Source organism: Drosophila yakuba, chromosome 3L (assembly GCF_016746365.2).
Source record: "Drosophila yakuba strain Tai18E2 chromosome 3L, Prin_Dyak_Tai18E2_2.1, whole genome shotgun sequence".
Taxonomy (NCBI): domain Eukaryota; kingdom Metazoa; phylum Arthropoda; class Insecta; order Diptera; family Drosophilidae; genus Drosophila; species Drosophila yakuba.
The window spans coordinates 6,205,748-6,233,720 of record NC_052529.2 but is presented as its reverse complement, the minus strand read 5'-3'; the positions used below and the strand labels follow the sequence as shown (position 1 = coordinate 6,233,720).

General features: G+C 44.6%; 8 protein-coding genes across 8 annotated transcripts; 5 read left to right on the top strand and 3 right to left on the bottom strand.

Moving 5' to 3' along the window:
- The first annotated feature begins 3,497 nt into the window (after positions 1-3,497).
- Positions 3,498-4,572, top strand: LOC6533082 (chromatin modification-related protein MEAF6). Its single transcript, XM_002093778.4, has 4 exons — positions 3,498-3,716; positions 3,784-3,997; positions 4,082-4,213; positions 4,300-4,572. The coding sequence occupies exons 1-4, from the start codon at positions 3,570-3,572 to the stop codon at positions 4,482-4,484; spliced, it is 678 nt and encodes a 225-aa protein (XP_002093814.1). The 5' UTR covers positions 3,498-3,569; the 3' UTR covers positions 4,485-4,572.
- Positions 4,573-4,815: 243 nt separating this feature from the next.
- LOC6533081 (probable G-protein coupled receptor Mth-like 2) lies at positions 4,816-6,944 on the bottom strand. The gene is made up of 7 exons (XM_039374097.1): positions 6,366-6,944; positions 6,151-6,304; positions 5,910-6,086; positions 5,605-5,844; positions 5,362-5,533; positions 5,107-5,295; positions 4,816-5,048 (listed from the first exon to the last, which is right to left on the bottom strand). Exons 1-7 carry the CDS (start codon positions 6,858-6,860, stop codon positions 4,934-4,936), a joined length of 1,542 nt encoding a protein of 513 aa, XP_039230031.1. The 5' UTR covers positions 6,861-6,944; the 3' UTR covers positions 4,816-4,933.
- A 341-nt stretch (positions 6,945-7,285) lies between these two features.
- On the top strand, positions 7,286-10,249 carry LOC6533080 (transmembrane 9 superfamily member 3). Its single transcript, XM_002093776.3, has 4 exons — positions 7,286-7,579; positions 7,638-8,195; positions 8,391-9,355; positions 9,422-10,249. The coding sequence occupies exons 1-4, from the start codon at positions 7,466-7,468 to the stop codon at positions 9,564-9,566; spliced, it is 1,782 nt and encodes a 593-aa protein (XP_002093812.1). The 5' UTR covers positions 7,286-7,465; the 3' UTR covers positions 9,567-10,249.
- Positions 10,250-11,220: 971 nt separating this feature from the next.
- LOC6533079 (collagen alpha-1(VIII) chain) lies at positions 11,221-12,733 on the top strand. Its single transcript, XM_002093775.3, has 2 exons — positions 11,221-11,666; positions 11,729-12,733. Exons 1-2 carry the CDS (start codon positions 11,630-11,632, stop codon positions 12,628-12,630), a joined length of 939 nt encoding a protein of 312 aa, XP_002093811.1. The 5' UTR covers positions 11,221-11,629; the 3' UTR covers positions 12,631-12,733.
- Positions 12,734-13,870: 1,137 nt separating this feature from the next.
- Positions 13,871-15,748, bottom strand: LOC6533078 (membrane-bound alkaline phosphatase). The gene has a single exon (XM_002093774.3). It carries the CDS (start codon positions 15,706-15,708, stop codon positions 14,155-14,157), a length of 1,554 nt encoding a protein of 517 aa, XP_002093810.1. The 5' UTR covers positions 15,709-15,748; the 3' UTR covers positions 13,871-14,154.
- A 277-nt stretch (positions 15,749-16,025) lies between these two features.
- LOC6533077 (alkaline phosphatase) lies at positions 16,026-18,638 on the top strand. The gene is made up of 3 exons (XM_002093773.4): positions 16,026-16,158; positions 16,954-18,098; positions 18,174-18,638. The coding sequence occupies exons 1-3, from the start codon at positions 16,074-16,076 to the stop codon at positions 18,516-18,518; spliced, it is 1,575 nt and encodes a 524-aa protein (XP_002093809.1). The 5' UTR covers positions 16,026-16,073; the 3' UTR covers positions 18,519-18,638.
- Positions 18,639-18,987: 349 nt separating this feature from the next.
- LOC6533076 (cytochrome P450 307a1) lies at positions 18,988-21,345 on the top strand. The gene has a single exon (XM_002093772.4). The coding sequence runs from the start codon at positions 19,170-19,172 to the stop codon at positions 20,784-20,786; it is 1,617 nt and encodes a 538-aa protein (XP_002093808.1). The 5' UTR covers positions 18,988-19,169; the 3' UTR covers positions 20,787-21,345.
- LOC6533075 (serine/arginine repetitive matrix protein 2) lies at positions 21,028-27,759 on the bottom strand. The gene is made up of 3 exons (XM_002093771.4): positions 26,742-27,759; positions 22,583-26,686; positions 21,028-22,522 (listed from the first exon to the last, which is right to left on the bottom strand). The coding sequence occupies exons 1-3, from the start codon at positions 27,437-27,439 to the stop codon at positions 21,493-21,495; spliced, it is 5,832 nt and encodes a 1,943-aa protein (XP_002093807.2). The 5' UTR covers positions 27,440-27,759; the 3' UTR covers positions 21,028-21,492.
- Positions 27,760-27,973: the final 214 nt, after the last annotated feature.

Here is a 27,973-nt window from a genome sequence, read left to right as displayed (position 1 = left end):
TTTCTGCTGTGTGCCTTGCAGTGTTGTCTCTTGAAAAAGGAATGTTTGTTGTTTGTCAGCGGCGACGTTTTTGGGTGAATGTGTTTTGGATTTTCGGGTAGAGAAAAAGAGAAGACGAGAGAGGGGGGACTCGATGCTGGAGACGATGACGATGTCGTCGATCTGTGCAGCATTGTTAAAGGTCAGTTCCATTACCTAACTTTGATTGCACATTTTTCGGTTTTTGTTTTATTTTTCGTCGAAACGTTTGCGTTTGTGCGTTATTTGTTGGTCAACAGCTAAAAGGGTTCGGTGAACCAATGAGAGGGGTAAGAAAATATTAGTTGGACAGGGGCAATACCCAATAGGTGCGAAATGCAAACAGAATCTCAAGTGCCCATTAAACAATTTTTAAGGAAGTTTTTAGAATCATTCAGAGGCAAAATAGGCATAAGACTTCAAAGACGCACAGAGGCATATTCCTTTAGATGAAAAATATTTAATCAATTATTGAATATCAATGGTATACTATTTCTAAATGACTTCGTTAGCATACGATCTATACTTATAAGCTGTATTTGATTTATGAAGTTTAAAGATATACCCATCATCACCAATCATTTTAAAGCAAATAAACAAACGCCTAGCATGTAATTTAATCAAAAAATGTGGTCACAAAAAGCAAGAAACATAGTTTCAGGAACTCACACAAAAGGTGTGATTCTATTCAGTAAATTGTATATTCATTTTATTGTATAAAGCATGCGAAAAGTGCAACGACAGAAAAAGCTTTCAAATCGCTTAGAACAATTCAAAAATCTGAAATGCATTCGTGCCCACACACAAAAGAGCAACAACAAGAACACAACGAGTGCAAATTGTGACGCCCCACTGAAACGCACACACACACATGCAGATACACGAAGCGAGCGAGCGAGATAGCGCCACAATGGCCGCGACATTCAACTTGAACTTTTTGCGCAGTGCGCACCTGCTCTCTCGCTCGCTCGCACATAGAAAATAATCAAGATCAAGTTTCTTCCGGCATTTTGCACATTGCAACAATACTAGAACTAGAGCTTTGCACACAGAGAGTAAGGGAGCGAACGAGAGCGAAGAGAGCAAACTTAGAAAGCTCTGCATATGCATTGCATGTGTGTGGGTGCATAGCAAGTGCATTTCTGTTATCTCTGCTATGACGTCACTAATGCATGCGATTGGCTTGAAAGGGTTAATCACAAATATTTTAAGTAGTTTTTAACGCAAATACATTATTGGTTTTAAATATTTAGAATTTTATAAACGAACCTTTCTTTTAAGATACATAAGTGGTATTTCCCATTCTAATGGTTTATTAATATTTTACGACATAGTCGCATATTGTCTAGAAGTAAATTTAGAACCAAATTTACGTTTCCTTTATCGTATCGTATCGTATGTCAAAATGTTTTCTTTTCCGCATTCCAACAACTTTTTGCGTACTGTTGAATACTTTATAATTAATAGCAACTGATCCCCCAACTAAAGCCATTCGAAAATAGAGTTTAATGAAGAACATCTTTGCGGAATTGAAATATAATCAAAATGCAAGGCGAAAATATTGATCTTGCTAAACGTTTCAGTTTGCAGTTTTCCCTATCTGCCCAAAATGAAGCAGACTCATTTTCACTCGCTTGGCGTTGGGAAAGCGCCGGCACGGCCTATGTATGCTATATGTGAAATTCTCGGAAAAGTCGAAAACACACTCGGAGTGCAACAACAACGTCATCGTTGCAAGCATTGAACTCGATTTTGTTTTCATTGCCGCCTGAATTTCTAAAACGCAGCTAATTAGTCGAGAGTGTTTGCGTTGCTGCTGCTGCTGCTGCTGCTGCTGATGCTGCAGTTGTTGCACTTGCAGCACTGCTGCTTCTTTAGCTGTGTTCCACTTTTCTGGCAGTTTTCCACTTTTCCACCGGCCAATGCTGCGACTGCTGCAGATTTCACACGCGGCCAAGCAATTCATCATAAAAATTATAGTAAACTGCCATCCAATGGCAGCACTGATCAAAAACACTTGCAGTTAACCAAAAATTTATTAAATCTGCAGCTGAAACTATATTTATTTATACAAATTTATTGAGGAGCAACAAATACATCAGGAAGTAACTTATGTAACTTATTCGAAAGGCACAATAAACAAGGATATATTTTTTTTCGGTGTAAACCAGAAGAAGGCCGCTTAAGACGATCGAGCATCAGAGTTTTCAGTTGGCAGATGTTTGCTTAAAACCAAATATAAATAAGTTTTTCCAAGTCTAAGTCCAGGCCGCGCCTTGTGTGTTTGTTTAAATAAAATGAAAGTTTTTTTTTGCTGCACTTTTGTGTTGTTTCGCGACCAAGCGCGCGCCAATGTTTGACATACATTGAAAAGACTGCAGTCTGTCAGTCGGCCACTTAGTCACTGAGTCAGTTAGCCAGTTAGTCACTAAGTCGATTGTGTTAGTGGAACACGACGGAATGGCAGACTTTGTTTAGTCAGCGACTTCGACTTGCAACGGTCGTTGCCGTTTCGCTTTTGCTGGCCACTGTATTATGATTTCATTTTCTAATCGAGTTCGTCTTCATCCGCAGCCTCACTTTATATTGGCTTTTCTATGGTCAACGCGAAAGGCGATGTGCTGCAGAAATAAAATCACGCATACGCCGCGTATGACGAAAGTGAAATAGGCGCGACGACGAAGGCCCATAAAAAGCGGCAGACAAAATAAAGCCAAGTAAAAGAGAAAGAGTAGGCGGCAAGAGAGCGAAAGGCGAAAAAAAGCAGACACACAGAAATAGAGAGCTAGAACGGTAGCTTCACTTTTTTTTTCGGCAGTTCAACAAACTTTTGAAACGAACTTGGGTCAACAAACTATGCAAGAACCACGGGGAGATCATTTGAAGATCACCATCAAAAAGACGTTGATGATGGCGCTACAGCTGAACCGAATCTTTTGTCTGTGGAACACGCATAAATAAAAAACAACAAGACGAGAGGTCAATGGCAGCCGCACTCGCTTCAAAATGCAAAGTGGTGAAGGGGCAAGCGCTGTAGAAAAAAAGCTAAGAAAAAGTGAAAAAAGAACCATAAAAATCTTACAGATATAGGTGGTCATTAAGTTTTGTAACTGCGTTCTTTGACCCCCGAAATACATCAAGTATTTCTTGATTTCTTAAAAATGGTTAAGATCATTCAATGAATGAAAGTCATACATGTACTTATTTGATTTGATATTTTTTATCGTATATGCAGCATTACAATTTTAGGTATCTATTCAAAATTCAACAAAATAGTATCAAACTTTTCCATTCGAATTTATTTGCATAGATAAAAACTAAGTTTAAAAAATTTGCTCTACGCAGCGCCACCTATGCAGACAAATTTAAAACTACATCGGGTTTGAGTCACAGCTGAAATTTAGCACCGACCTAAGCCGATAGGCGCAACCGATAACCATAAATCGATATAAAGACTTATCATCGACCAACGGAATTACTGCTTTGCCACACCTGGTCACATTGTCCAAAACAAAATATAAATTGTTGAAATTCTTGCATTTTCTAAAATTATGAGCTCGCCAACGAGTAAAAATGTCAGCGAAACGAACGGCAACAAGCCCAAGAAGTCGGGCAAAACGAGTTCGAATACGAAAAGCGGCTCCATGGACACACGCGCCGAGTTGGCGGACCTCATCAAGAAGAAGGCCGAAACATCGGTGAGCCACAACATAAACAAACCCAAAATCGCACCACTTTATCATTATTGTGTTGCATAAATGACAGGAACAACTGGCCAACCTGGAGCGACAGATCTACGCCTTCGAGGGCTCCTACCTAGAGGACACGCAACTGTGCGGAAACATCATCCGCGGCTGGGAGCGCTACCTGACCTCCAACAAGGCCACCAACTCCAAGGCCGACAAGCGGAATCGCAAGTTCAAGGAGGCCGAGCGCCTGTTCTCCAAGTCCAGCATTACCTCCATGGCCATATGCAATCGTAAGTGCGGTGCTCTTCATGCCCAGAAGGGTCATATATCTGCAATTGTTTATTAAAAATATTCGCACATTTATTCACCTGCAGCTGAGCGCGCCAGCGAATCGGATTCCATCACCAATGAAGACTCCAGCGACAATCAGATCTCAATCAACCAGAACACCACAACGGCCCACGATGGATCCACGACAATCAAGAGCACACCGAAAGATGAAAAGGGTAAGGCAGAATTTACTTAAGTGCTGTTTTCAAGTCAAGAGTCTATAACTGATGTTAATTCCTTTATTAAACCTATTTATTTACAGACTCACCTTCGCACCGGAACGAGGGTAGCGTAGTTGGCGGAGTGGTGGCGGGATCTACGAATAGTGGAGGTAACAAGGATCTGCTCGGCACACCCACAACGAATACAAAGAGTAAACTGTCCACGAACTCCAGTGCGACGGCGAAGAAGAGCGGTCACATAAACAAGAAGATTCGACATCGATGATGACTGCTGCAGTATAATCCGCATCTGAAAAAGCGTTCAGAGTTTTTAAATTAAAATTTGTACAAGAAATAAAGCGAATGTATATTTACAACTTCTTTTATTTGCATAAAACTAAGAACCGTATCACTTAATGCTTATAACATCCACATTAATGTCATGATTAAATTTATCACTTTCATACTAACAACAAACCACTATAACGCAAAACTGTAAAAAATTATTCATGTTCAGATAAGCATGCAAATGAGCTCATTAAGCTTGAGTTAAAAAAATGACTGGTTAAATATGAAAATATCTTTTATAAGTACACAATAAATACACAAGATATATGTATAAAAATATGAAAATATATTTTATAAGTACACAAGTCCGGATGTAGCTCATACAAAATAAAATAATTTAAGTCTTTTTTTAATTCATTTTCAGTTTAAATAAGAGAGTACTCTTGCTTATAGTTTCATGGACATCCTAATGGGACTTGGCGTGTTAGAGATGGTTTCCGAGCACACACTTGGCAGATTTGCTGATAATTTTAAACAGAGGCCTTTCTTTTGGGGAAGTATTCTGGAAAGAGACATATTAGAAAACTAGTTACTCTAACTGCGGACTCAAAATGACTTACTGTTCCTTTATTAGTCTCAGAGTTTTGGGCTTCAGAATAAATAGCACAAATATAATGATGCCTTGGGACCAGTTGAAGTAGCTACCAACAACATTGACCCATAGATCATCATTTTGATACAAGTAGTTGAATATCTCAATGCTCCACGATATCCCCATTAAGGTGAAGAGCGCCAGCAATTGTATGTAACTGCAACGAATCCATGACATTTCAGTGATCTTAAACTGATATATTCCACAACTATAATTAAATTACTTTATTTTGTCCGATTTCATCTTCTGTTCTAGGCCAGAATTGCGAGCAATTTTCCTAAGAGCCAGCTTCAAGTCGATGAAATACTTAGCCGTCAGGGTAAACATAGTGATGTTGAAGAGGATGATGATCAACATCGGTCCATAGAAGTACAGCATTGCAGACCAACTATAAGCTTTAAGTTATAAGGGTAAAGGAAAACATTGGTGTAAAAGTTCCTCAAGCCGGACACAAAATAGAACTCACTAGAGATCCAGCAATGGCCAGCGTTGCCCATGTAAGGCCTCCATGCGTCGGAACCAATGACCCTATCAGCCAGAAAGGTGACTCCGGTCAAGGCCAAAGCCATTCCCCAGGCGAAGCAGCTGTATCTCAAGAATGCACCATCTGACGGAGTCTTCGGAGTGGTGAGAAACCTCCAAAGGTGCCGGCTCATGACAGACAGCCAAAAGAACGCAGCCATCACGAAAAAGTATCCCAGGAAACCTGACCCGGTATGGTTAAGTGGTTCAAGTTGTATTCAACTGTGTAAGAACATGTCTGAATCTTACCTGCTGTGTGACAGAAACTAATTGATAATTGCCACAGATTAAGGAGTAGCATTAGGTATCCGAAAAACAGGCACGCCACGTAGCAGACCAAGCACTTGCCATCCAAATTCCTTAGCTTCCTAACGCACAGGAACACGGCCATCGTAAGAAGCATACATATCAAGGATATGATCATAACTGAGGGGATAAGAATGATGTAGAACTGATGCTCCTATGATGCAAACTGTGGGCTTCACATTACCAACAGTTTGTCCCATTCTTTTTGGCTCTATCAAGCAATTGTGGGGTGTAATTCGAATGGAGTAGTCATCATTGTCTTGGAATGTAAGGTGCTGCAGACAGTACTCCCGCTTGTCCAAATACACGTTATGGAAGTGCCGCAGAAAAGTTCCATTCTGCAGTGAATCAAAAGGAAATTATCATGCAGAAATAAGTTGTTTTTTTAAGCAGCCCTACCTCGAACAATGTATACTCTTCCAATTTCTGGCGGTTGTCCAGGGAAAACATTTTACAGGAAGGCGATGGGAGGTCCCCCTGCACTATGAGGTCCTTTCTGAAGTGCCTTTGCACTACCGATCCGTCCGCCAGGGTCACATTTAGAAAGGGGTTGAGTATTTCCTGCTCTTCCGCCGTCATGTTGGGGACACAAGCGCCACCATCCATTAAGTTGTCATGTGGGCAGCAAAACCGGACGCACGTCCTCAGCTTGCAAGCACATCCTCTCACGTGACTGGGCACCTGCTCCTTTCCTCCGTTCGGCAGGAGCTTAAATTCATACACATCCGTCAAATGGGCGGGTATGAGTAAGCCCTCGTAGAGGTATGATCCATTCGAGAGTCTCTGTCCCAACGAGATATCCACGGTATCAAAAAAGCTGCAGTCGGCAATCTCAGCATTCGCAGATAGCAGCTTCACCAGGAGATACGTAATAAGTGATCCCAAAAGTAGCATTGTTCAACTAATAAGTTTAACACTTAGAGACTTTAATAATAAAAGAAAAATAAAAATAAAAATAATAAAAAAATATATAAGACCTTCGACTTTATTGCGCGGATGCTTATTTACAACTGAGGCGAAGCAACTAAGCGGTAATTGCTAATCTGGATATTCCTACTCATTCCTACTCAACTCGAAAATATATAATATATAATAATATTTCAAACACCAAGATATGCTGAAACGGAAGTCACTTAGATAACATAGAAATGCAACCCCATTTAGCTGGTACCGAATTGAACTTCGCAAAAAAATATTTTTGAGTTACATTCAAAAAGCCCGCCATGGCGATACCTTTATGCGATAGGTGGTATTTTTGTAACACTTTTACGCACGATACGTCGTTCCCCGTCACGTTTTCGTTGGCATTCACATTCATACGTTTTCGAGATACAACCCTAAAAGACGAGAACGGAATTATTTCTGCTGTCGGCAAATCTGTGTGTTTGCCACAAAAAACGATTTGAAAGCGCAATCTTAGCGAGGGCAATCGAGTCAGGCCGGCAGAGCGAGGTCACCCGAAAGACGCGCAATCGAGGTCACCACCTGGACTAGCCACGATGGGCAGCAGCGCCACGAAAACCACTTTCGTGCCGTTCCGTGCAATTTGTTTATGTCTGCTGATCGCCAGCTGCTACGTGTCGCTCTCCCAGGCGGATGAGCACAACCACAAGGTGAGTCTGGATGCCACATCCCGCGAACACTGACCACATCATCCACTTTGCCGCCCAGTACAATGACCGCGAGGAGGTGGTGCTCTGGATGAACACGGTCGGCCCATACCACAATCGCCAGGAGACCTACGCATACTTCTCCCTACCCTTCTGCAGTGGCCAAAAGTCGTCGATATCCCACTACCATGAGACGCTGAGCGAGGCGCTTCAAGGAGTGGAGCTGGAGTTCAGTGGCTATGAGATGGAGTTCAAGAGCGATGCGCCCAAATCGGTCATCTGCATGGTCACCTTGCAGGAGGAGAGCGCCAAGGCCTTTACCTATGCGGTGAAGAACGAGTACTGGTACCAGATGTATATCGATGGCTTGCCCATTTGGGGAAAAGTCGGTGAGCGCGACGAGCGCGATGGCAAGTACTATATCTTCACGCACAAGAAGTTCGCCATTGGCTACAATGGCCAACAAATCGTGGACATCACCCTGCACACCGAGGGTCGCGAGGAACTCAAGCCGGGCTCACACATAAATTTCTCCTACGAGGTCAACTGGAAGCCCAGCAAGGTGGAGTTCAAGAACCGATTCGACAAGTATCTGGATCCCAACTTCTTCCAGCACAGGGTGTGTATAGCAAAATCAGCTAGGATAGAACTTGTTTTACTCCACAACTTTTAAATTAATCATATTTTATATGAATACCAAGAGGAATAGGTCAGAGAGCAATGGGGAATTATATAAAACCATTGCTTTTCATAACTCAGTTTTAATCATTATGAAAAAATTTGATGACATCATTCCTTTCGTAATCTTTTCTAGATCCACTGGTTCAGCATCTTCAACAGCTTCATGATGGTCATCTTCCTGGTGGGTCTGGTGTCCATGATCCTGATGCGAACTCTGCGCAAAGATTACGCCCGGTACAGTAAGGACGAGGAGGTCGACGACATGGAGCGCGATCTTGGTGATGAATACGGTTGGAAGCAGGTGCATGGCGATGTCTTCCGTTCGCCGCCCAACACGCTGCTCTTCTCGGCCTTGGTGGGCGCTGGATACCAACTGATTTCGGTTGTTTTCTGTGTGATTATGTTCGCCATCGTTGGTGAATTGTACACGGAACGCGGCTCCATGTTGTCCACGGCTATATTTGTGTATGCCGCCACTTCCCCAATCAATGGATACTTTGGCGGATCGCTTTATGCCCGACTTGGTGGAAGACTTTGGATCCGGCAGATGCTGGTGTCTGCTTTTACAGTACCAGTAGCTGTGTGTGGCACAGCTTTTCTGATCAACTTCATTGCCATTGGATACCACGCCTCGAGAGCCATCCCCTTCGGTACCATGGTGGCGGTCACCTGCATCTGCCTGTTTGTCATCCTGCCATTGACTCTGGTGGGCACTGTGGTGGGTCGCAATTTGGACGGCCAGCCAGACTTTCCATGCCGCGTCAACGCTGTGCCACGACCCATTCCCGAAAAGAAGTGGTACATGGAGCCGCTGATTATTGTGCTTCTGGGCGGCGTCCTGCCCTTTGGATCCATCTTCATTGAGATGTACTTCATCTTCACCTCGTTCTGGGCGTACAAGATCTACTACGTCTACGGCTTCATGTTGCTGGTGTTCAGCATCCTGACTGTGGTCACGGTGTGCGTCACCATTGTGTGCACCTACTTCCTGCTAAATGCTGAGGACTATCGATGGCAGTGGACGAGTTTCATGGCTGCGGGCTCCACGTCCATTTACGTGTACGCCTATTCCTTCTATTACTTCTTCTTTAAAACCAAGTAAGTTGCGTTTTACTAATGTATTTTCCACATAGTTATATTTAATTTATATGCATTACTTTACAGAATGTTCGGTCTGTTCCAAACGGCCTTCTACTTTGGCTACATGGCACTCTTCAGCGGAGCCTTGGGCATTATCTGCGGCACCGTCGGCTATGTGGGCACGAATCTCTTCGTGCGAAAAATCTATTCCAATGTGAAAATAGACTAAGAGCCCTGCGACTGCGACTGCGACCCGCCCCCAGATCTGTATATCATCCTAATCGATTTACACTTGTATTTATTGAGTAGAGTTTCAGTTGTGTCTCACAACTTTGGCTCCAGTTGGCTCTCCTTTTTTTCGTTTATTTAGGTTTCCCACTTCTCATGTTGGTGTGAAAATGAATGCCAGTCCAATATATTCGCACCAAAGATTACAGATTCAGTTTAACGATGTGTACGCAAACTACATATATTACCTAAAAGAGTTCCTTCGGAATTATAAATCTAAAAAACTTACAAAAGCTCTTTTTGTTGCATTTACGTTTTGCTAGCTTTAAGCGTCAATTATTAATCATATACAATTATTTTTGTCTTGGAATGTCTTTTGTTCCATTTTTTTTGCGCCTACTTAAATTACTAAAAAAAAAGCTTGCTTACACAAAATATTTGAAATATTTCCGAAGATAACTTTTATGTCATATATGTGCTTTTCTATAACGCATGCTACGTTGCATACGGCGTACATCGAGTATTTTATTTGAATTGTTTGCCTAGAAAACTTATCAATCTATGCAACTGCAACAAAATGTGACTTGAAACTTGTTTGCGCCAATTAAGTTATGTACGATGCAAGAAATGTGCTGATTAGCAATAGTCGATAATCTAATAATAAATTCAATATATAAAACCAAACCAAATGTTTATGGCTGCACTATATGCCCCTTCATCTTGGCCATTATCAGGGCGCACATAGATCGTTTCACTTTTACTGTTTTTGATTCACTCGGTAACATTGACCCTCAAATTGTTTTCCAATTACCGGTGAGGCAAACAACTTCAACGCTTATCTGCCCATTTATTAGGGGGCCAATTCTCGCATTTCTATTCTTTTGCTTTTTATTTGGGAGCAACAGGATGGATGGAGTACTTTGGGGTTATTCCATGACAACAGCATTGATAAAGCCTTTCGGATTCTTGTCGTTAACTGATGATGTTTGATTTGGCTCAAGTACTTGAACATGTCTATTATGTTTACATTACGTATACGACTAATCACTGCAGTGTTTACACCATGTGCTATACACTGAATACCATATTACATAGCTTATTTAGTTTGTTTCAAATAGAAGCAAATTTCCAGTATATTATCACTTTTACTTTGTTACTTTTACTTTACTTTACTTAAAGTTTCGTTAGTTAAGTTAGCTGTGCTATGGACACACCTTCAAGATAAGAAAAAAAACTATTTTGAAGTGTATTGAAAGGTTTCAACAGGTGCCACAAGCCACCCTTCATCCGGATTTACTCCTCCGCTTATCTGGACTTTCAAGAGGCCCAATGTCATCAGACTTCTAGTGGACACCTACAGAGTGGACGAGTCCCACTAATGACGCGTATTCTCGGGGGCTTTGGCTCGTCAATGGAATGCTCAGATAAGTCGGAAATGTCGCAGAGCCTTTTCATTTGCAGCCATCGAAGAGTGGAAACAGATTGGAAACATATTGATTTCGTAATTTATGCTAATTATGGGCACTGGAAACTGTAAGGGCGCTTGGGATAATCGCTCCAGAGTTTCCGTTTCGATGAAAAGGCGATTCAGTATGAAAGCGATTTAAAAGTCTGGGTGTCAGTTTGATGGGTATCGCCCACATTTGGTCACATAAACTGTACAATCTGATGACTGTTTATGACCTGATAGACAGTTGATGTATTTTTGAACTGGTCCCGCTGATTGCTGGCCAAGAATCGAGAACCCTGCTGACCCAGTTTATATGTAGGCTTGTCTCGGTCCTAATGATGTTCGTGTATCTTGTTGCATAAATTATCATAAATGTAACTGCACCGACCGGGTGATCACAGTTTTCCATTTCATCGTTTGGCATTCCGCTTTTAATGGTGGGCCAAGAACAGTTATGGAGGTGCGGGAAATGTGTTTTCTGTTCGATCTAGAGATTATTTTGTATATTTTCTATGCATATTAAAATGTTGATCTAGAGTTCTTCAGCATATAAAAGCAGAAGTCGAATTCTTGGCTCAGCTCAGTCCGATCTGAAGAGATATCCGAAGTACACCATGAGCTTTCTGGGACTCTTGGCTTTCCTGGTTTTGGGTAAGTCTTGTAAAATATTTATACATTTTCCTTACATATTAAAATAAATAATTTCCATTCAGGTCTGTGTTCTACCGCCCGGGCTTCGTTGGTGAAATGCTCGTGTGATCCTGGTCCACAGGGCGAGCGAGGACCTCCAGGACCGCCCGGACCTCCTGGCAATCAGATCGGTCATCATGGCAGTGGTTCCGGCTACTGGGGCTATCCACCCTCAGGTCCTTATCCCCCAAATCTGCCATTCATTCAGGGACCCAGAGGCTTACCAGGACCACCGGGTCCTCCTGGATATTGTTTCCCCTGCCCGGCTGGTCCGCCATTGAGAGCCTTTCCGCCGCCTGGAGTTCCTGTGCCGCCTTTCATTTCCACCCCAGCTGGTGGCGGATTTGGTGCAGCCTCTACACTGACCAGCGCCGTGGGCAACATTATTGTGATTCCGGGAGCTGCGGGAACGGTCGCAGCCGGTCGAGCTCAGTTCTACCACATTTCACCAGATGGTCAGGTGCTGCAGATCGATCGACCGCAGAATCTGCCCAGTGAACTATTCGATGCACCGGTAAACCAAGCTGCCGGCGCACCCATTCCACCACCTCAACCCACATCGTCATCTCTGTCGGGGATCACACCACCAGCCGTTCAAGTGCCACCCACTCAGCCCACACCCAGCGATCTGGGCGTCCAGCAGCCCACACTTTTGCCCGAGAATGTGGAGGAAACTGTGTTCGCGGTGGGCAATCGCAACGACTTCCTGCGCGGTAGCTCCGATGCCAGCGATTGGAGAAGGATCCTCCTCCTGGGAGAGCGACCCACCGCCGGTCTGGTCAAGGGCCAGTCCGTCCAGCAGCTTAATCCCAACCAGCTGGAGAGCAGCGTGGAGAACTTCCAGAGGGCCCTAGTCGAACTGAAGGAGAAGTATGCCACGCTCACCCAGCCGCGCAGCTCAAATCAATATGCAGTCATCATTTGAAGGGAATACTTAAGCTTAAAGTTAGTTGAATAATTTAATAAAAACGGTACTGATAATGTCTAACAAGAAAATAAATTTGATTCGATGAGGACGATGTCTTAAATTGGTTATAAGTTTTTTTTTAGAGCTCTTACCTTACTAACTTGTTATGTAGAGCTGGTTCTCAAGTGTTATTTGTTCAAGCTTCACAAATTACGATATCATTTCTTGGTAAGTGCGGATAAAATTAGAAACACCCACTCGAGGGTATTCCCCTATAGAATTACGCATGATAATTGTCAACAATGAATTTGCGTTAAATATTTGCCATAAATACACGAGATTCCACCGAAAAATTCATTTGCCATAAAATCTCGAAACCAATTAACATATTTAATAGTATAAAAGGCGCGATTATTTAACGTTTTTTAAGCCAGTGTAAACATTTTTAAAAGCAATTACGATAATTAGAATTAAAGGTATCAAGCCAATCAACTTGATTTAAATCAAATTTAATTTTCCACCAACAAATTGAATTTAGTTGCATTCATAACATAGACTATCATTTTGTGATAGACTTCAAATAGATTTAACTTGTCGTTGATAAAAATAAAATTCCCTGGAATCGGTGGGTAAACAATTGTGGCGCTCAATCGTTTAACGTCATTGGATTCACATTTCAAAAAAAAAAAGTGCAGATTACTTTTTACTCGTGATTTGCGAAGATAAAAGAAATTGAATTTTTGAACTTTGAACGACAGTTTTCATCTTGAATGATTTGAGATCATGCATGCTTTAAAAAAATTTATTTGAAAAGATTTAACTTTGTAGTTGAATCACAATTTGTTTCGTGACTTAAAAACCGCATGTTGTTCGCTATTTTGTTAAAGTCCATCCTTTTGCGTCATTTAGTATGTACAATCGCAAAAAAAAAGATTACTTATTTGTTAAAGTCCATCCTTTTGCGTCATTTAGTACATATGCAATCGCAAAATATGTTCAACTTTTATCACACATTATGTATGTAATACAAAATAAATATTTTGTTTAAAAGATTGTTTGTTTTTTTATGAAGGAATGCCCCATGAATAGCAAAGTCCAGTATATTTTTTTTGGCTCCGCCGTACTATCAAGATCTTAGAATCCACCAATGGAAAAGTACCCATTCGAATGTGAGGAATGTTGCTAGATAAAAATCGAAAAGCAAATTCATTTCTCATTTTTGAATCACACCACCCTGAGTTATAAAAAGTCGAAAATATAAATTGTTCTTATTAATATAATCAGCTTTAATCGGGCTTTCATTGTCTGCCTATAATCAGACACTATAAGTACATTTGGTTTTTAACATTGATAGGAAAACGTATTGAAGTATTGGTTTTGGTAATCCCTGATCGAATTCATTGCCTCGAGAGCCGCGTGTTCCAGCACCTGTCAATTGTTGAGTATTCATTTAAAACGATAAAGCGTACGTGAGAATCGTCTAGTGGATGTGCTAATTAAGAGTCCTTCTGTCTGTCAATCAACAACTCCTGATGGCGATTCCTAATCACAAGCGGTTAGTCCATCGCCCACACAGGCGGCAAATGCCATCATGTGGGGAATGGTGTTCTGCTCGTAGACGCCGGTAAAGAGATGTGCCCAGGGTCCCGAGGCAAAGACACCGACATCCTCGCCACCATGGGTTTCCGATTCCAAAGGCACCATCGCGGGGAAGAGCTGATCAAAGTCTCCGATTGTGGACAGACTAGTGGGATCCTCACGCTCGTGGGTGTCCGTGTTGTAGAAGTCCTGGAAACTCTTGCCGTTGGCGTAGCTCAGGGCCAGATAGGGTTTGCCATCGGAGCCCTTCGCCTTGGCAGCTCCGAAGATATCGCTGCCTCGTGGCTGATAGCCGGAGATGCTGAAGGTGTGCGAGTGATCCGAGGTCACCACAATGAGGGTCTCCTCCGGATTGGTCATCTCCCTAGCCTTCTTCACCGCCTTCGAGAGCTCAGCGGTCTCATCCAAGGCAATGCGTGCCATTGTATCGTGATGGCTAATGTCAATCTTACCTCCTTCCACGAAAAGGAAGTAACCCTGCTCTTCGGTTTCCAGTACTTCAATGGCCTTCTGTGTCATCTCCTCCAGGGTGGGCTCATTGTTGTCCGGATCGTCCAGCTGCTCCAGATGGTAGTGCATATGGCTCTTGCTGAACAAACCCAACAATCGTCCGGTTTCAGTGGCATTCACCTTGAGCAGCTTCTTCTGCGTTTTCACAAAGGTGTTGCCCGCGTCCAAGGCCTCGAATTCCTCGACGAGATTACGTCCATCTGTGCGCCGTCCCTTGTCGTAGTGTTCCGGACTGTAGAAGCTTCGCTTGCCACCACCCAGCATGACCTTCAGCTTGCTGCCCACCTCGCCGTGGATCAACTGGACAGCTATGTCCTGCAGACCTTCAGACTGCTCACCGCAGGTCTCCTCCAGAACAGCGTTGTTCTCCCATTCGCGATCGGCGACATGGGCGTAGACTCCGGATGGCGAGGCGTGGGTCACTCGGGTGGTGGTCACCAGGCCAGCTGCCTTGCCCGCATCCATGGCCCATTTGCCCAAGGAGAAGACATGGTTTGATTCATCGGCCATCGCCGCACAGTCGCCTCGTTTCACGTGCGCATTAACGCCGATGGTTCCGTAGTTCGCCTTCACTCCGCACAGGTATGAGGTCGAGGTACAGGCGCTATCCGGAACTATTTTATCCACCGAATAGGTCTTCGATAGACCCGTGAAGGGGAATTCCTCGAAGGAGAGCTTCAGCTCCTCGCCACCGATGTAACTCCTGGCAGCGGCCAGAGTAGCCAGTCCCATGCCATCGCCCAAAAACAGAATAATGTTCTTGGCCTTCTTGGTATTCCTCACAAACTCCAACTTCTCGCGGATGAGTTTCTTGCTGGCCGAGTGCCAGAACTCCTGCGTTTCCTCGCCGGAAATCGCACGCAGCCTGGGACTGGTGGGCAGATGTGGATGCATACGCTCCTCGTCCACGGGCGCCTTTCCAGGAACCGCAGCACTCCAAACGATGGTCAGCAGACCGAGGCCAATGCAGAACTTAAGACTCAGCATTTTCGAGATGCTTTCACCGTGCCAGCCAAGTGAATACTGTACTTCGTAGTGCCATAGCACCTATTAATATACCATCAGGTGCAGCTCGTGTGAGGGAGTCGATGGGGCAGTTTGGTGGGGATCGGGTAATTTACGACACCTTCTTAGCCAGACCGTGATACTCACGTTTTTAGGCACTCGAGATAATTAATCGATCGCCACTTTAGATTGCTCAAATCACAAAAACAATCACCCATAACGCGTATGTATATATCACAGGAAGAGCGCTTTGAAAATCTTAGGCTATATAACCGGGCCATTTCGTCAGTTTTGGCCAGTCTCGCGGTCACTCCCGTACGGAGCATTTCTCAGTTTCAAGTCCCAAGATGGTAAAGAGTTGCCTGATCTTGTGCTTCATCGCTCTCCTGGTCATCCAGGTTCGGAGTGATCCAGCCGATGACCAAGAACAAGGTAAGTGCAGCCGATTGGTTTTACGAGCTCAACTGCCGAACGAATCTGATTGGCCAAGAGCCAGCTTATCTACAGCCAATGGGAAAGCTCGCTCGTCTTATCGCAGATCTTGTTGGCCTATTCGACTTGGCTAATCTAAACCTATTTTTAGTCAGTCATCAAGTAACTACATAATAGTTTATGACTCTATTGATCACGTGAAGGCAAATGAAGGCTAGGGTGTCATTTCTATTAATAGATTTATGTATGTTTAATCTGATCATCATTAAGCACTTAACGTTCTTATAAGCTAGTATACCATTAATAATTATGAACTAATAATATACTATAATAATATAATATACTATATAATAAATATAAGATTTTATAGAGTTTTTCTTAAGCTAATATACAGTACAGAAGATAGAGGTTTTCTTAGAAAACAATTGTAGAATTGTTCAGTACAAGATAGAACTGAAAAGGAATCGACAAATTTCTAAGAATTTTTCTTTAGCTAGGAAAGAATTTTAGCATTGTTCACTACGTGAATTAAAACACAAAGGGATCAATTCCTTCATAGTATAAGCTTAAGTACTTAAATCGAATGCGTAATGCTGACAGCACCATAATCAGCTGAAACGTTTTTAACACGTTTTATTAAGCTTCAATCAAGCGATAGCGTGGTAGCTATAATTAAAACTGATTTATAGATCTGCTCCAGATAGGCTGAAAACTTGTTTACCACTTCAAAATGTAGTTTTATTAGACCCATTTTCCCCGCCGATTAGTTGCTAACCCAAAGTCCGGATTTTACAGCCCAACATCCCCGTCTGCAATCATCACGCGACTTCGAGGCCCTCGACGAGGAGCTGGACACACGATTCTGGCACGATAAGGCCCAATCGATTTTGGCCGATAAGCTGGCCAGCCATAGGAAACTGAACGAGAATCGCGCCAAGAACGTGATCCTATTTTTGGGCGATGGCATGTCCGTGCATACGATCGCAGCCACACGTGCTTTCATGGGCGATAGCAACAAGCAGGTGTTCTTCGAGAAGTTCCCCTACTTGGGTCTGTCCAAGACGTATGCCGTCAACGAGCGTACTCCGGACTCGGCCAACACAGCGACGGCCTATTTGACCGGAGTCAAGGCCAACTATGGCACCATTGGCGTCAATGCCCAGGTGCAGAGGGGCGACTGTGTGACCAACTCGAGCACCCATGTCCAGAGCATTGGCCAGTGGGCCCAGGAGGCCGGCAAGTGGGCCGGTGTGGTGACCACCGCCCGGGTGACACACGCTTCTCCAGCCGGTGTTTATGCCCACGTCGCCGAGCGGAACTGGGAGCACGATGGTGAGATCACCAGCTCCAAATGCAGTCCCGAACTCAACACGGATATTGCACGGCAGCTGGTGGAATGGCCAGTGGGTCAGGAACTGCGCGTCATCATGGGCGGCGGTCGATCCTATTTCCGCGATCAGTCCCAGCACGACGAGACTGGCGTTTTGGGCCTGCGAACCGATGGTCGCGATCTGATCAGCGATTGGCAAGAGATCAAGAAACAGCAGGGAGCGGAGGGCAAGTACGTCTGGTCACTGAAGGGCCTGAAGGAAACGGATCTCAGCAAGACGGACTATCTTCTCGGCCTCTTCGACACTTCCCACCTGCCCTACCATGGCGATCGTCGGCGCACCCATTACGAAGATGCCGAGCCATCCCTTTCCGACATGACCGAAGCGGCCATCAAAATGCTCAGCAAGAACGATGAGGGTTACTTCCTGTTCGTGGAGAGTGGACGCATCGATATGGCCCATCATGCCACCAAGGCTAAGAAGGCTCTGGAGGATACCGAGGAATTCGCGGCAGCCATTGAGTTGGCTAGGAAAATGACCGACGAGGAGGACACACTGATTGTGGTGACTTCGGATCACTCGCACACCATGTCCATTAACGGCTATCCGGTAAGGAACTATCTAAAGTTTGAAGAAACCAAAATAAATCTATATATTATATATGTATTTCTCTATCCAATTAAGTACCGCCGACAGAACATCCTTTCGCTAGCTCCCAATCTGGCCGATGATGAGCTGCCCTTTACCATCTTGTCCTATGCCAATGGTCCGGGATTCGTTGACACCTACAGTTCCAAGGATGGACGCATTGATTTATCCCATGCGGACACAACGAATGCGGACTTTGCATTCCAGGCCACGGTGCCACTGAGCAGTGAAACCCACGGCGCCGAGGATGTTGGTGTCTTTGCCTCCGGTCCCTTCGAGCACCTTTTCACCGGCAATTATGAGCAGAGCTCCATTCCAGCCATGATGGCTTATGCCGCCAACATTGGACCCTTTGCCAAGGACAAGATTAATGAGCAATAAAGTGCCAACTGTAGTCGCATACTCATAAGGAATACTCAATAAATAGTTAAGGGGAATGCTATGCCTTTCCTGGTCAGTTATATAAATATATGTTACAAATAAATTTCTCTTTATTTTCCACTAAATTGTATCTAGGGGGAGGAGGGGTGCGGATCTCAGGGGGCAGTGGGTCTTTCTTGCTGACGGATATTAAGAGGGCCACGCGAAGGCGGCAACTTAAACTGTATACAATTTTTGAGCTTAAGCAAATAAATAAATAAATCGCTGCATCAGCAATTTGGCCAGTGAATGTTTCAGTTACTTGGGACTTTCAGTCCGTTGAATTGTGTTAACCTGAGAAGGAACCAAGTCGTGCTAATAAAAGTGTAAATCAAAATACATTCCAATTTTACCAACAGACATTTTGGATTGAGTAATAAAAATCCTGATTATTCATGTCCTTTTTTGAATGGGAAAAACAAATGATTAAAGCCAAAACCAACAGGTAGCAAGCCAGATAATGGGCAGGTAATGTGACAACCCACAGATGGTAAAGCAGTTTTCCCGAAGGATCTGGGAAAGTCTTGGCCTGTCTACTTTACCTGTTTACTTCACTGGCTTGGCCAGCGTTAGTTGTGTTCTGTGCTTCCTACGTGCAAGAGGTCAGCAAAAATGCTGGCTGTTTTGATTTGCACTATCTTGGCGATTTTACTGAGTGCTGTGGCCACGTCCTACATATGCATTCTATATGGAGTCAAACGCCGCGTTATTCAGCCCGTTAAATCAAAGAAATCCACTGAAATCAATCACATTGCTTATCAGAAATATAATCAGGCTCCTGGCCCGCGACCATGGCCCATTATTGGGAATCTGCATCTGCTGGATCGTTATAGAGACAGTCCCTTTGCGGGATTTACGGCGCTGTCCCAACAATACGGAGATATCTACTCCCTGACTTTTGGCCACACCCGCTGTTTGGTGGTGAACAACTTGGAGCTGATCCGCGAGGTGCTGAACCAGAATGGCAAGCTGATGAGCGGGCGACCGGACTTCATACGATATCATAAATTATTTGGAGGCGAGCGGAGCAATTCGCTGGCACTCTGCGATTGGTCACAGCTGCAGCAGAAGAGAAGGAATCTCGCCAGGCGTCACTGCTCGCCCAGGGAGTCCTCCTCCTACTACATGAAAATGTCCCAAATTGGCTGCGAGGAAATGGAGCACTGGAATCGGGAGCTGAGAAACCAACTGGTGCCTGGAGAGCCCATCAACATAAAGCCACTGATTCTCAAGGCCTGTGGAAATATGTTTAGTCAGTACATGTGTTCCCTGAGGTTCGACTACGATGATATGGATTTCCAACGGATTGTTCAGTACTTTGATGAGATATTCTGGGAGATCAATCAGGGACATCCGCTGGATTTTCTACCCTGGCTATATCCCTTCTACCAGCGACACCTGAACAAGATCATCAACTGGTCCTCGACCATCAGGGGCTTCATAATGGACAGGATTATCCGGCATCGAGAGCTGAACGTCGATTTGGATGAGCCAGATCGGGATTTCACGGATGCACTACTTAAAAGCCTGATTGAGGATAAAGATGTCTCCCGGAACACGATCATCTTTATGCTGGAGGATTTCATCGGCGGACACTCAGCGGTTGGAAATCTGGTGATGCTGGTGCTGGCCTATATAGCCAAGAACCTGGATATTGGACGGAGAATCCAGGAGGAAATAGACGCAATTACATCAGAGGAAAAGAGGCCAATCAACTTACTGGACATGAGTGCTATGCCGTACACGATGGCGACGATTTTTGAGGTGCTGCGTTATTCATCCTCTCCAATTGTTCCCCATGTGGCCACTGAGGATACAGTGATCTCTGGCTACGGGGTGACCAAGGGCACCATTGTGTTCATCAACAACTATGTGCTCAACTCCAGCGAGAAATACTGGCTAAACCCAACAGAATTTAATCCATTAAGATTTTTGGAAACACCAAAGGAACCAAATCCGAAAAGTTTAAAGGGTTCTGATTCCGGCATTGAAAGTGATAATGAAAAACTTCAGCTAAAAAAGAATATTCCGCATTTTCTGCCCTTCAGCATCGGGAAGCGGACTTGCATTGGCCAGAATTTGGTGAGGGGCTTTGGTTTCCTGGTCCTGGTCAACGTCATGCAGAGATATGATATCAGCAGTCATGATGTTTCGACGATTAAGATCAATCCGGAGAGTTTGGCACTGCCTGCCGATTGCTTTCCATTGGTATTAACACCCAGGAAATAGAACGGACTGTATACTATACTATTAAAAATTATAAATGGCCAATACATTAGATTATTAGACAAATCTCATTAAGCACTAGCCAATTAAGTATATAACAGAAATAACTCAATATATATAACCGCTCCAGAATGCGATTACTGCATTATCGTTCATCAAACATAACGAATAAGCTCAATCAAATAGTAAAACTATTTTACTGCTGAGTATATTTTCAATTATTCCACTAACGCAAATTTAAAAATTGTATTTCATATCTATATTTTGTACGATACCATACACGCAAAGTCTTATAGTTGCTCACCATACTATAAAAATTTCACATACATTCGATTCTTGAGGTTCTTAATGTTAGATTAATTCGTTAAGAATTTCGTTATAATAAATGACTCAATTATGTTTAAACTGTACGCCGAATGTTAATTCAAGTATAATTCTTAAGCGAACTATTTACATTTTTTATTTTCTTTTAGAAATCAATAAACGTGGTCCAAGTTGGACAAGTTATAAATGACATAGAAACTTAAAGCTGAATAAACCTAAAACGACCTCTATGAATAAATGCAACTTGTTTACAAATGGTCAATTAAAAAATATTTTAAAAACAAAATATTTACGCAATAAATCTTAATGTACGGATACAGGATCCTTATGTTCTTAATTAAAGATAATTATCTAAAAAAAATCAAACTAGCAATATACGGATCTACTACTGGGTCTCCACAAGAAGCTGCGGCTTAACGTCCACCACAGGCTGTTCGGCTGGCTCTGCCTCAACCTCCTTGAGATCGATAATCTCCTCCGGACTGGCAGTTCCGCCTCCATCATCAACGTCCAAGGTCTTGGGCAGCGGGCCCAACTTCTGTAGTATATCCACTGGCATTATCTCCGTTATAGTGGGCACCGAATTCACAGCGAATTGAGACGGCAGTTCGGGTAGAGTCGGCAGCTCGGGCAGAGGTGGTGGTGTGAAGTAAGGAGTTTTCATCGCGGGTGGTGGCGTAAGGTTAGTAGAAACAGGCAAGGGCACAGGCAGCGGCACTGGCACAGGAACTGGAACTGGTGATGGTACCATTGTAGCCGGCTGAGTATAACCCTGATACGCACTTCCATCCAGCACGGGTATGGGTTGTGGTAGCACATTAACAGGCACAGGAGACACGACAGCTCCACTTGGCATAGGCGGTGGACCGCTCAGGTAATAGGGCATCCCATCGGGTAGAGGCATGGGCATCGACAGCGGCGGTGGAGGATGTTTGCTGAAGAATTCCTTAAGCATGGCCCCTTTCGTTACAGCATCGACATGAGGTGGTAAAATTGGCGGGCGGTGTCGCAGGAATCCTGGCGGAATCTGAGGCAGGCGGCCGGTCTTCATAAGCATGGCAAAGTGCTTGGGATCGAATGGAGGGCGGTTGGGTGAGCGTAGCATTCGTGTGTGCGTCTTTACTATGGCGCCTTTGAAAGGATCAAAATGAAAGTATCGGAACTTCGGTTTCTTCTGCACCAAAACAGGCTTTTCTAGATTGGCCGGCTTCGGTGTCAGTGGTGGTGGTGGTGGAGGTAACACAAGTAGCTCATCGCGTATCAGTTGCAGCTTGGCGGCGGCTTGGGAGCGACGCTCTTGATATTTCCGCAAAGCACGTTCCACCGCCATTCCAACAACTGCGCGATCTTCGTTCTCGCTCTCGTAAGTGGGCAGCACGTTATCCACGAAATTGACGCCTTTTCGCTTTGGTTTACTGAAAAACAAATTATATTATCAGTACTTTTATACAAATATATTGAGAACTCTGTCTTACCTAATGTCCTCCACTGGCTCATCTACTACAGCTGCCACTGTGCTCTCCTCCGCTTCCATTATATCCTCACCGGAAGGTACTATTTCCAAAACGTTACCTTTTTGTACGGCCACCGGCATCACAGACGCCGAGGACACCATCGATGGCATTGCCTCCATTGGCGCTATAGGAACAAGGGATTCTATGGGCATCATCGGCGCCATAGGCAGTTCCCTAAGAACCGATCCAGGTTGCTGAGGTGACGAAGCTACTTCGCCCATATAATCCCCATACGTATTCGAATAGTCTTCAGTGTACTGGGCATATGCTTGTTCCATGTTGTATGCGGAGTCCATATAGGCGGCGTAGGCGTCATAGCCCTCACCCATCGTATCCTGATCTTCCTGCTGCATCAATGACATATTGTAGTAGTAGGCAGCCGCTTCCATGCCCTGATTCTCTTCAAAATAATTTGCGAAGGCGCCTTCTGCAGATGATCGAGATCTTGGTGATATCGACCGTGATCTCGACCTGGAGAACGATCTCCTCCTGGTTGGGGATCGTGTTTTTGACCAACTGCGTCTCATTGGTGGCGAAGGTGGTTTGAAGGGCAAGGGGGAGCGCGAGCGAGACAAGCGATCACGTTCTCGATCTCGGCTTAGTGAGTGACGACGACGGGAAGGAGGAGGTGACCGGGGTCCAGCCAATTTTGGTGGAATTGGAGATAATGAACTGCGTTTTCTATGCCCAGTTGTTGGCGGACGTCTTCTTCTATTTGGACTCCTACTGCGTGTTCGACTCCTTGTCAAGCTTCTACTGTGACTTCTTCCTATCTCAATTCCACCGACAGTAACTCCTCCTATTCGCTTTGTGTATCGGGAAGCTCTTCTGGGCGATGGAGGACGCCGACGTCTGGGGCTGGGAGTACGTGACTTGGCCCTCGAGCCGCGACGACGCATCCTATTTCTAGAAATAGAACGTGACCGGGATCTGCGACGACTTCCTGCTGGTGGCGGTGGACTCCTTAGCTTGGGCTTAGATCGGGATTCGACAATGGTCGGTTTCACAATAGCAATCTCCTTTGGTGGCTTCTGTAGCGGTGGCTTTGGCAGCTCCGCCTTGATTTGTTCTGGTAGATCTGGTTCATCCTTGTCGAAAAGTGCAGATTTCCTTGTCAGTTTCAATGGCGAGATGGTCAATTTGATGGCTTCCCGATTGGCACTAAATATATTGTTCACAGGAAAGATTGTCTCTTTAATCACCTCTTGTGCCTGGACAGTGTCTTGTTCGTCTACCGGCTGCTGATCCTCACTGGAATTGCTTTTGAGTTCCTGTTTGCGATATTTATCCATGATTGCGTTGCGCTGCATTAGAAATAGGGATTCCATTTTTAGCAGCTCTTCGGAGATCTCATCGCCCGCATCATAGTTTTCACGCATCATCTGAATCCTAGCCAAATTGTCCTCGAGGCTCTTAAGTTTGCGTAGGTCCTTGCTAACATTGTTTTTCTTTTGCAGCTGCTCCTTACCAGTGGTGTCATCTTGATTTGTGTTGCAATTAGCAGATGCTGTGACCGATTCATCATTTGAAGAGTTTTCATTGGCTTCGTCGTCCTCTGAACTGGAGTCCTCCTCGGATTCGCTACTGCTGCTACTTGTTGAGGAAGTCTCGCTACCCGAGGAACTTTCTTCGGCTGTGGAATTGCTCAAGGAGCTATTTTTGGAGGTGTCCAGCGTTTCCGACTCCAAATGCTCGTTGGACATCTTAATACTATTCATGAATTTGTCATATAATTCATGGATGTTGCTCGTTGGCAGGTTCGCATTTTTGGATCGCGGAGGAGGTGTGCTGTTTGCATTCCACAAAGCGTTGGAGTCGTCATCATCGCCATTAAATTGCGAAGCTCGCGGCAAGGGTGGCAGAGGTGTAGCGTTGAGAGATGCGTTGGCATTTGGAGCAGGAGTTGGAGTAACGGGAGGGGCGTTCTTTGGCATACTGGCCATTGAATCGTCGTTTTCCCAGTTGTCGATGTAGTCATCCGTATCGGGACTTTCTTGCTCTTTTGCCGGTGGAGGAGCATTGGCCGCTACTGCACCGTTTCTAACCAGCACATCGCGCTCCATAGGCCGAGGGGGCGTGGCATTGCGTTCGATTTTTATAGTGGTTCGAGTAAAGTTCGTTTGCTGAGGCGGGGGCGTAAGATCTTTTTCCTTTTTAATGCTGAATTTTTTATACTCATCACTTCGTCTTGGCTGGGATCCTTGTAATTGATTTCTATCGTGTTCTAGATCTCTATCCCAGTCCTCAACATCACTGTCGTGTCTTTGAAGTCGCCTCTCCTTGCTTGAGGGACGAGAGGAAGACTTCCTCCCGCTTAATACTGATTCGCGCTTGAAAGGATTTACATGTCTTGGTTGGTTTTTGTGATGATCGACCTCTGCCCTACTACTAGCAGATCTATTATGCCTGCTATTCGGAAGGGATTCCGCTTTAATCTCTTTGGGAGCCACTTTTCTCTCCTTGTATTCATTGGTGCGACGGAACAACTGCTCTTTAGTAGCCAATAGAGCATCCAAATGCAAATCGGTATCTTCGAGCAGGGCGCCAATTCTACTGTGAATTTCACTGGCTTTGAGAAGAGGATCCACCTTGTCGGCCTTAGCGATCGGAACAATGGGAATGGACGACTTAAACGGCGGCGTGGTACTTCTTTCAACAGTTGCAGCTGGAGCTGAAATGGCAGTGTTTACTCGTGGAGGTGAATCGGCAAAAATATCAAAATCCTTGGGCTTTGTGTTATTGCCAATTGGAGTATGAGAGATCTGAACTTGTGGCGGTGTCATTGGTGGCGTTCCTTCTCTGCTCTCCCAGGATGAAGGCGTCTGGTTTATTGTTCTTGAGTTGTGGTCGCTTGTTGTTGCACTTTCACTGCGGGAATTGTGCGGCGTGCTTGATCTCTTGGACCTATCCAATCCATTTTCTTTCAGCGAATCCCTGCATTTTCCTTGATATCTTTCCTTAGCCGTTTCCCGTGAAAGCTCTCTTGATTTGTCCTTGTCGCTCTCCTTTGAACATTTCGTTACAGATTTTTCCCTCGATCGCTTTCTTTGCTTATCCTTGAAACGTTCCTCTGCTTTTTCTACTAAGTGTCCCAACACTTTGTCTTTTTTACGATCAGATGGCGTTACTTTTGAATGTTCCATTGCATTTAATTTTTTTGCATCACGTTTGTTTTCTGGAGACTTATTCTGAGTTCTTTCATGCAGTCTTTCCTTAGAATGGTTTCTTTCATTCTCCTTGGAACCCGCTCGAAGCTTTTTGCTGGCGTTTTGCTCACTCGTGTCCATATTTTTGTCCTTGGATTCATTTCTCTTTTCGCTGTGCTCTTTAGATTTTTCCCTTAGCTTTTCCTTGGATAAGTCTCTGTTCTTTTCCTTATCGCCTAGCTTTTCCTTAGATTTTTCTCGACGCTTATCCCTGGATCTCGACCTTTTCTTTGATTTCGCTCTGGTGTGTTCCGCATCCCTTGACTTTCCTCTCTTTTGATCTCTGGCTTGTGATATTTCACGTGTTTTAGTCCTAGCCCGATCTCTCTCCCTAGATCGGTCTTTGGTTTTACCTCTGGATTGATCTCTTTCCTGCGACTTGCCACTTGCTGTAGTCCTAAGCTCACCTCCAATTTCATCCTTTTCTGTAGATAGATTCATAATTTTTGTTCTGTTATAATTTTTATCTGGGGATCTTTCTCTACTTTTCCAGCGAGTCAAATTTCTATCTCTTGACTTTTCTCTTTCTTTTCCTCTGCATCCATCGTTGTTCCTGGACTTTTCAGTGGACTTTCCGCGCGTTTCTTTTGACCTCTCCCTAGTTCTTCCTCGATTTAGGTTTCTGTCATGGGATCGATTACTCGGTTTTCCTCTTACGTCATTTCTGTGCATGGACTTCTCCCTCCCTCGATCTATTTCACTTATCGTTTCAGTGGACTTTGTTTCGCTGGGGAGTTTAGCTTCCTTGGAGTTGTGGTCAGTAGTTTCCGCTTTAGTTCTGCAATTCTCATGCTTTGAATTCGAGCACTCGGAAACAAGATTGAAAACAAAGGACACTGGCGGCTGCAATGCTGTCCAACTAAAAATAAAACATTAAAAACTCAACTTTCGATACAAAAATGGAATTTACTTACACAACATCCGATTGGGGTCGCTTGCAACGACCTGAATTGCTGCTATTACCTGTTCCTGGGAGATTTTGCGGTGCATACACACCCGGCGGAGGTCCCTGTGTTGGTGGTCCACCCATCATGGGAGCTCCCATGCGATTCGGCGCGGGTGGTCGTCCAAAGAATAGCGGCCGCATGCCTCTTGGTCCGCCCCTGTTCATTCGAGGCATAAAGCCCATGCGGGGAAAGTCAAAGCAAGGAGCTCTCATGTGGAATCTTAGTGGATTAATGCCCAATAGCGGCGTGGGTGGTGCTTGGGGAAGGGCAGCTGCTGCAGCCTCCTCCTGTTTTTCCTTCCTGGCCTTCTGCACATCCTCCACGTTTTTTAGGTCCTCCCCTGAGGAGTCCGAGTCCGAATAGAGGCCTTCGCTATCGTCCGCATCTTCGGTTTGGACCTTTGGTGTACCGACAGATCCGTTCTCAATGCGGGCTTGTTCCAGAATGCTATCTGGTAGCTTCCGCAGCGTTTTGCTTATCATCAGCTCCTTGGAGAGATGCTTTTTGACTGCTGGACTGCCAGGGTTATGATGGGGCGGGGTCACCACCTCGCCGGGTTCCAGACTATTGGTGTCATTGTCCTGGAGATCCTCCGGTGGCTTCGACTGTTTGCCAGTGGCTGGCTGCTCCATTCCGGCGGTCGATCCTCCAGCTGCTTGCGACATTTTCACATCCGGCGACCTCAAATCGGGTTGCCTCTCACTCCGCTCCCTTTTCGCTGGTTCTTTCTTGTTGTTTGCAAGCGCACACGCTTTTCTTTTTCTGCTCTCTCAATGGCGGCGCCGTGTTGCTGGGTTTCCACGCTGCGCTTTCCCTCGCCGAGCGGTAATATTGATTGGGCGGCGCGGGCGGACGTCCTCGTCGGTTGCAGCGGTGCACCAGCTCGGCGTTTGCGGTATCATGTACGTTCCCGGATAATGTTTATGCCATTATGAACAACCAAAGCCAATAACTTTTCTGCAGCGAGTAAACACTGCTCAATGCAGAAGAAAGTCTGGTCACATTGCATCTATCGCCAGACAGCGCTGCCAGACCGTCTTCACGAATTTACTTTAGATGTAAGTAAAAAGTTTATTTTTAATACATTTTATAACGAAAATCTCGTATGGCAACGTTTATATTAAGCTGAGAGTTTTGTGTACAGCATATATTCAAAATTCACCTTTGACTTTAAGAAACATATTTGCAGATGATTGGGA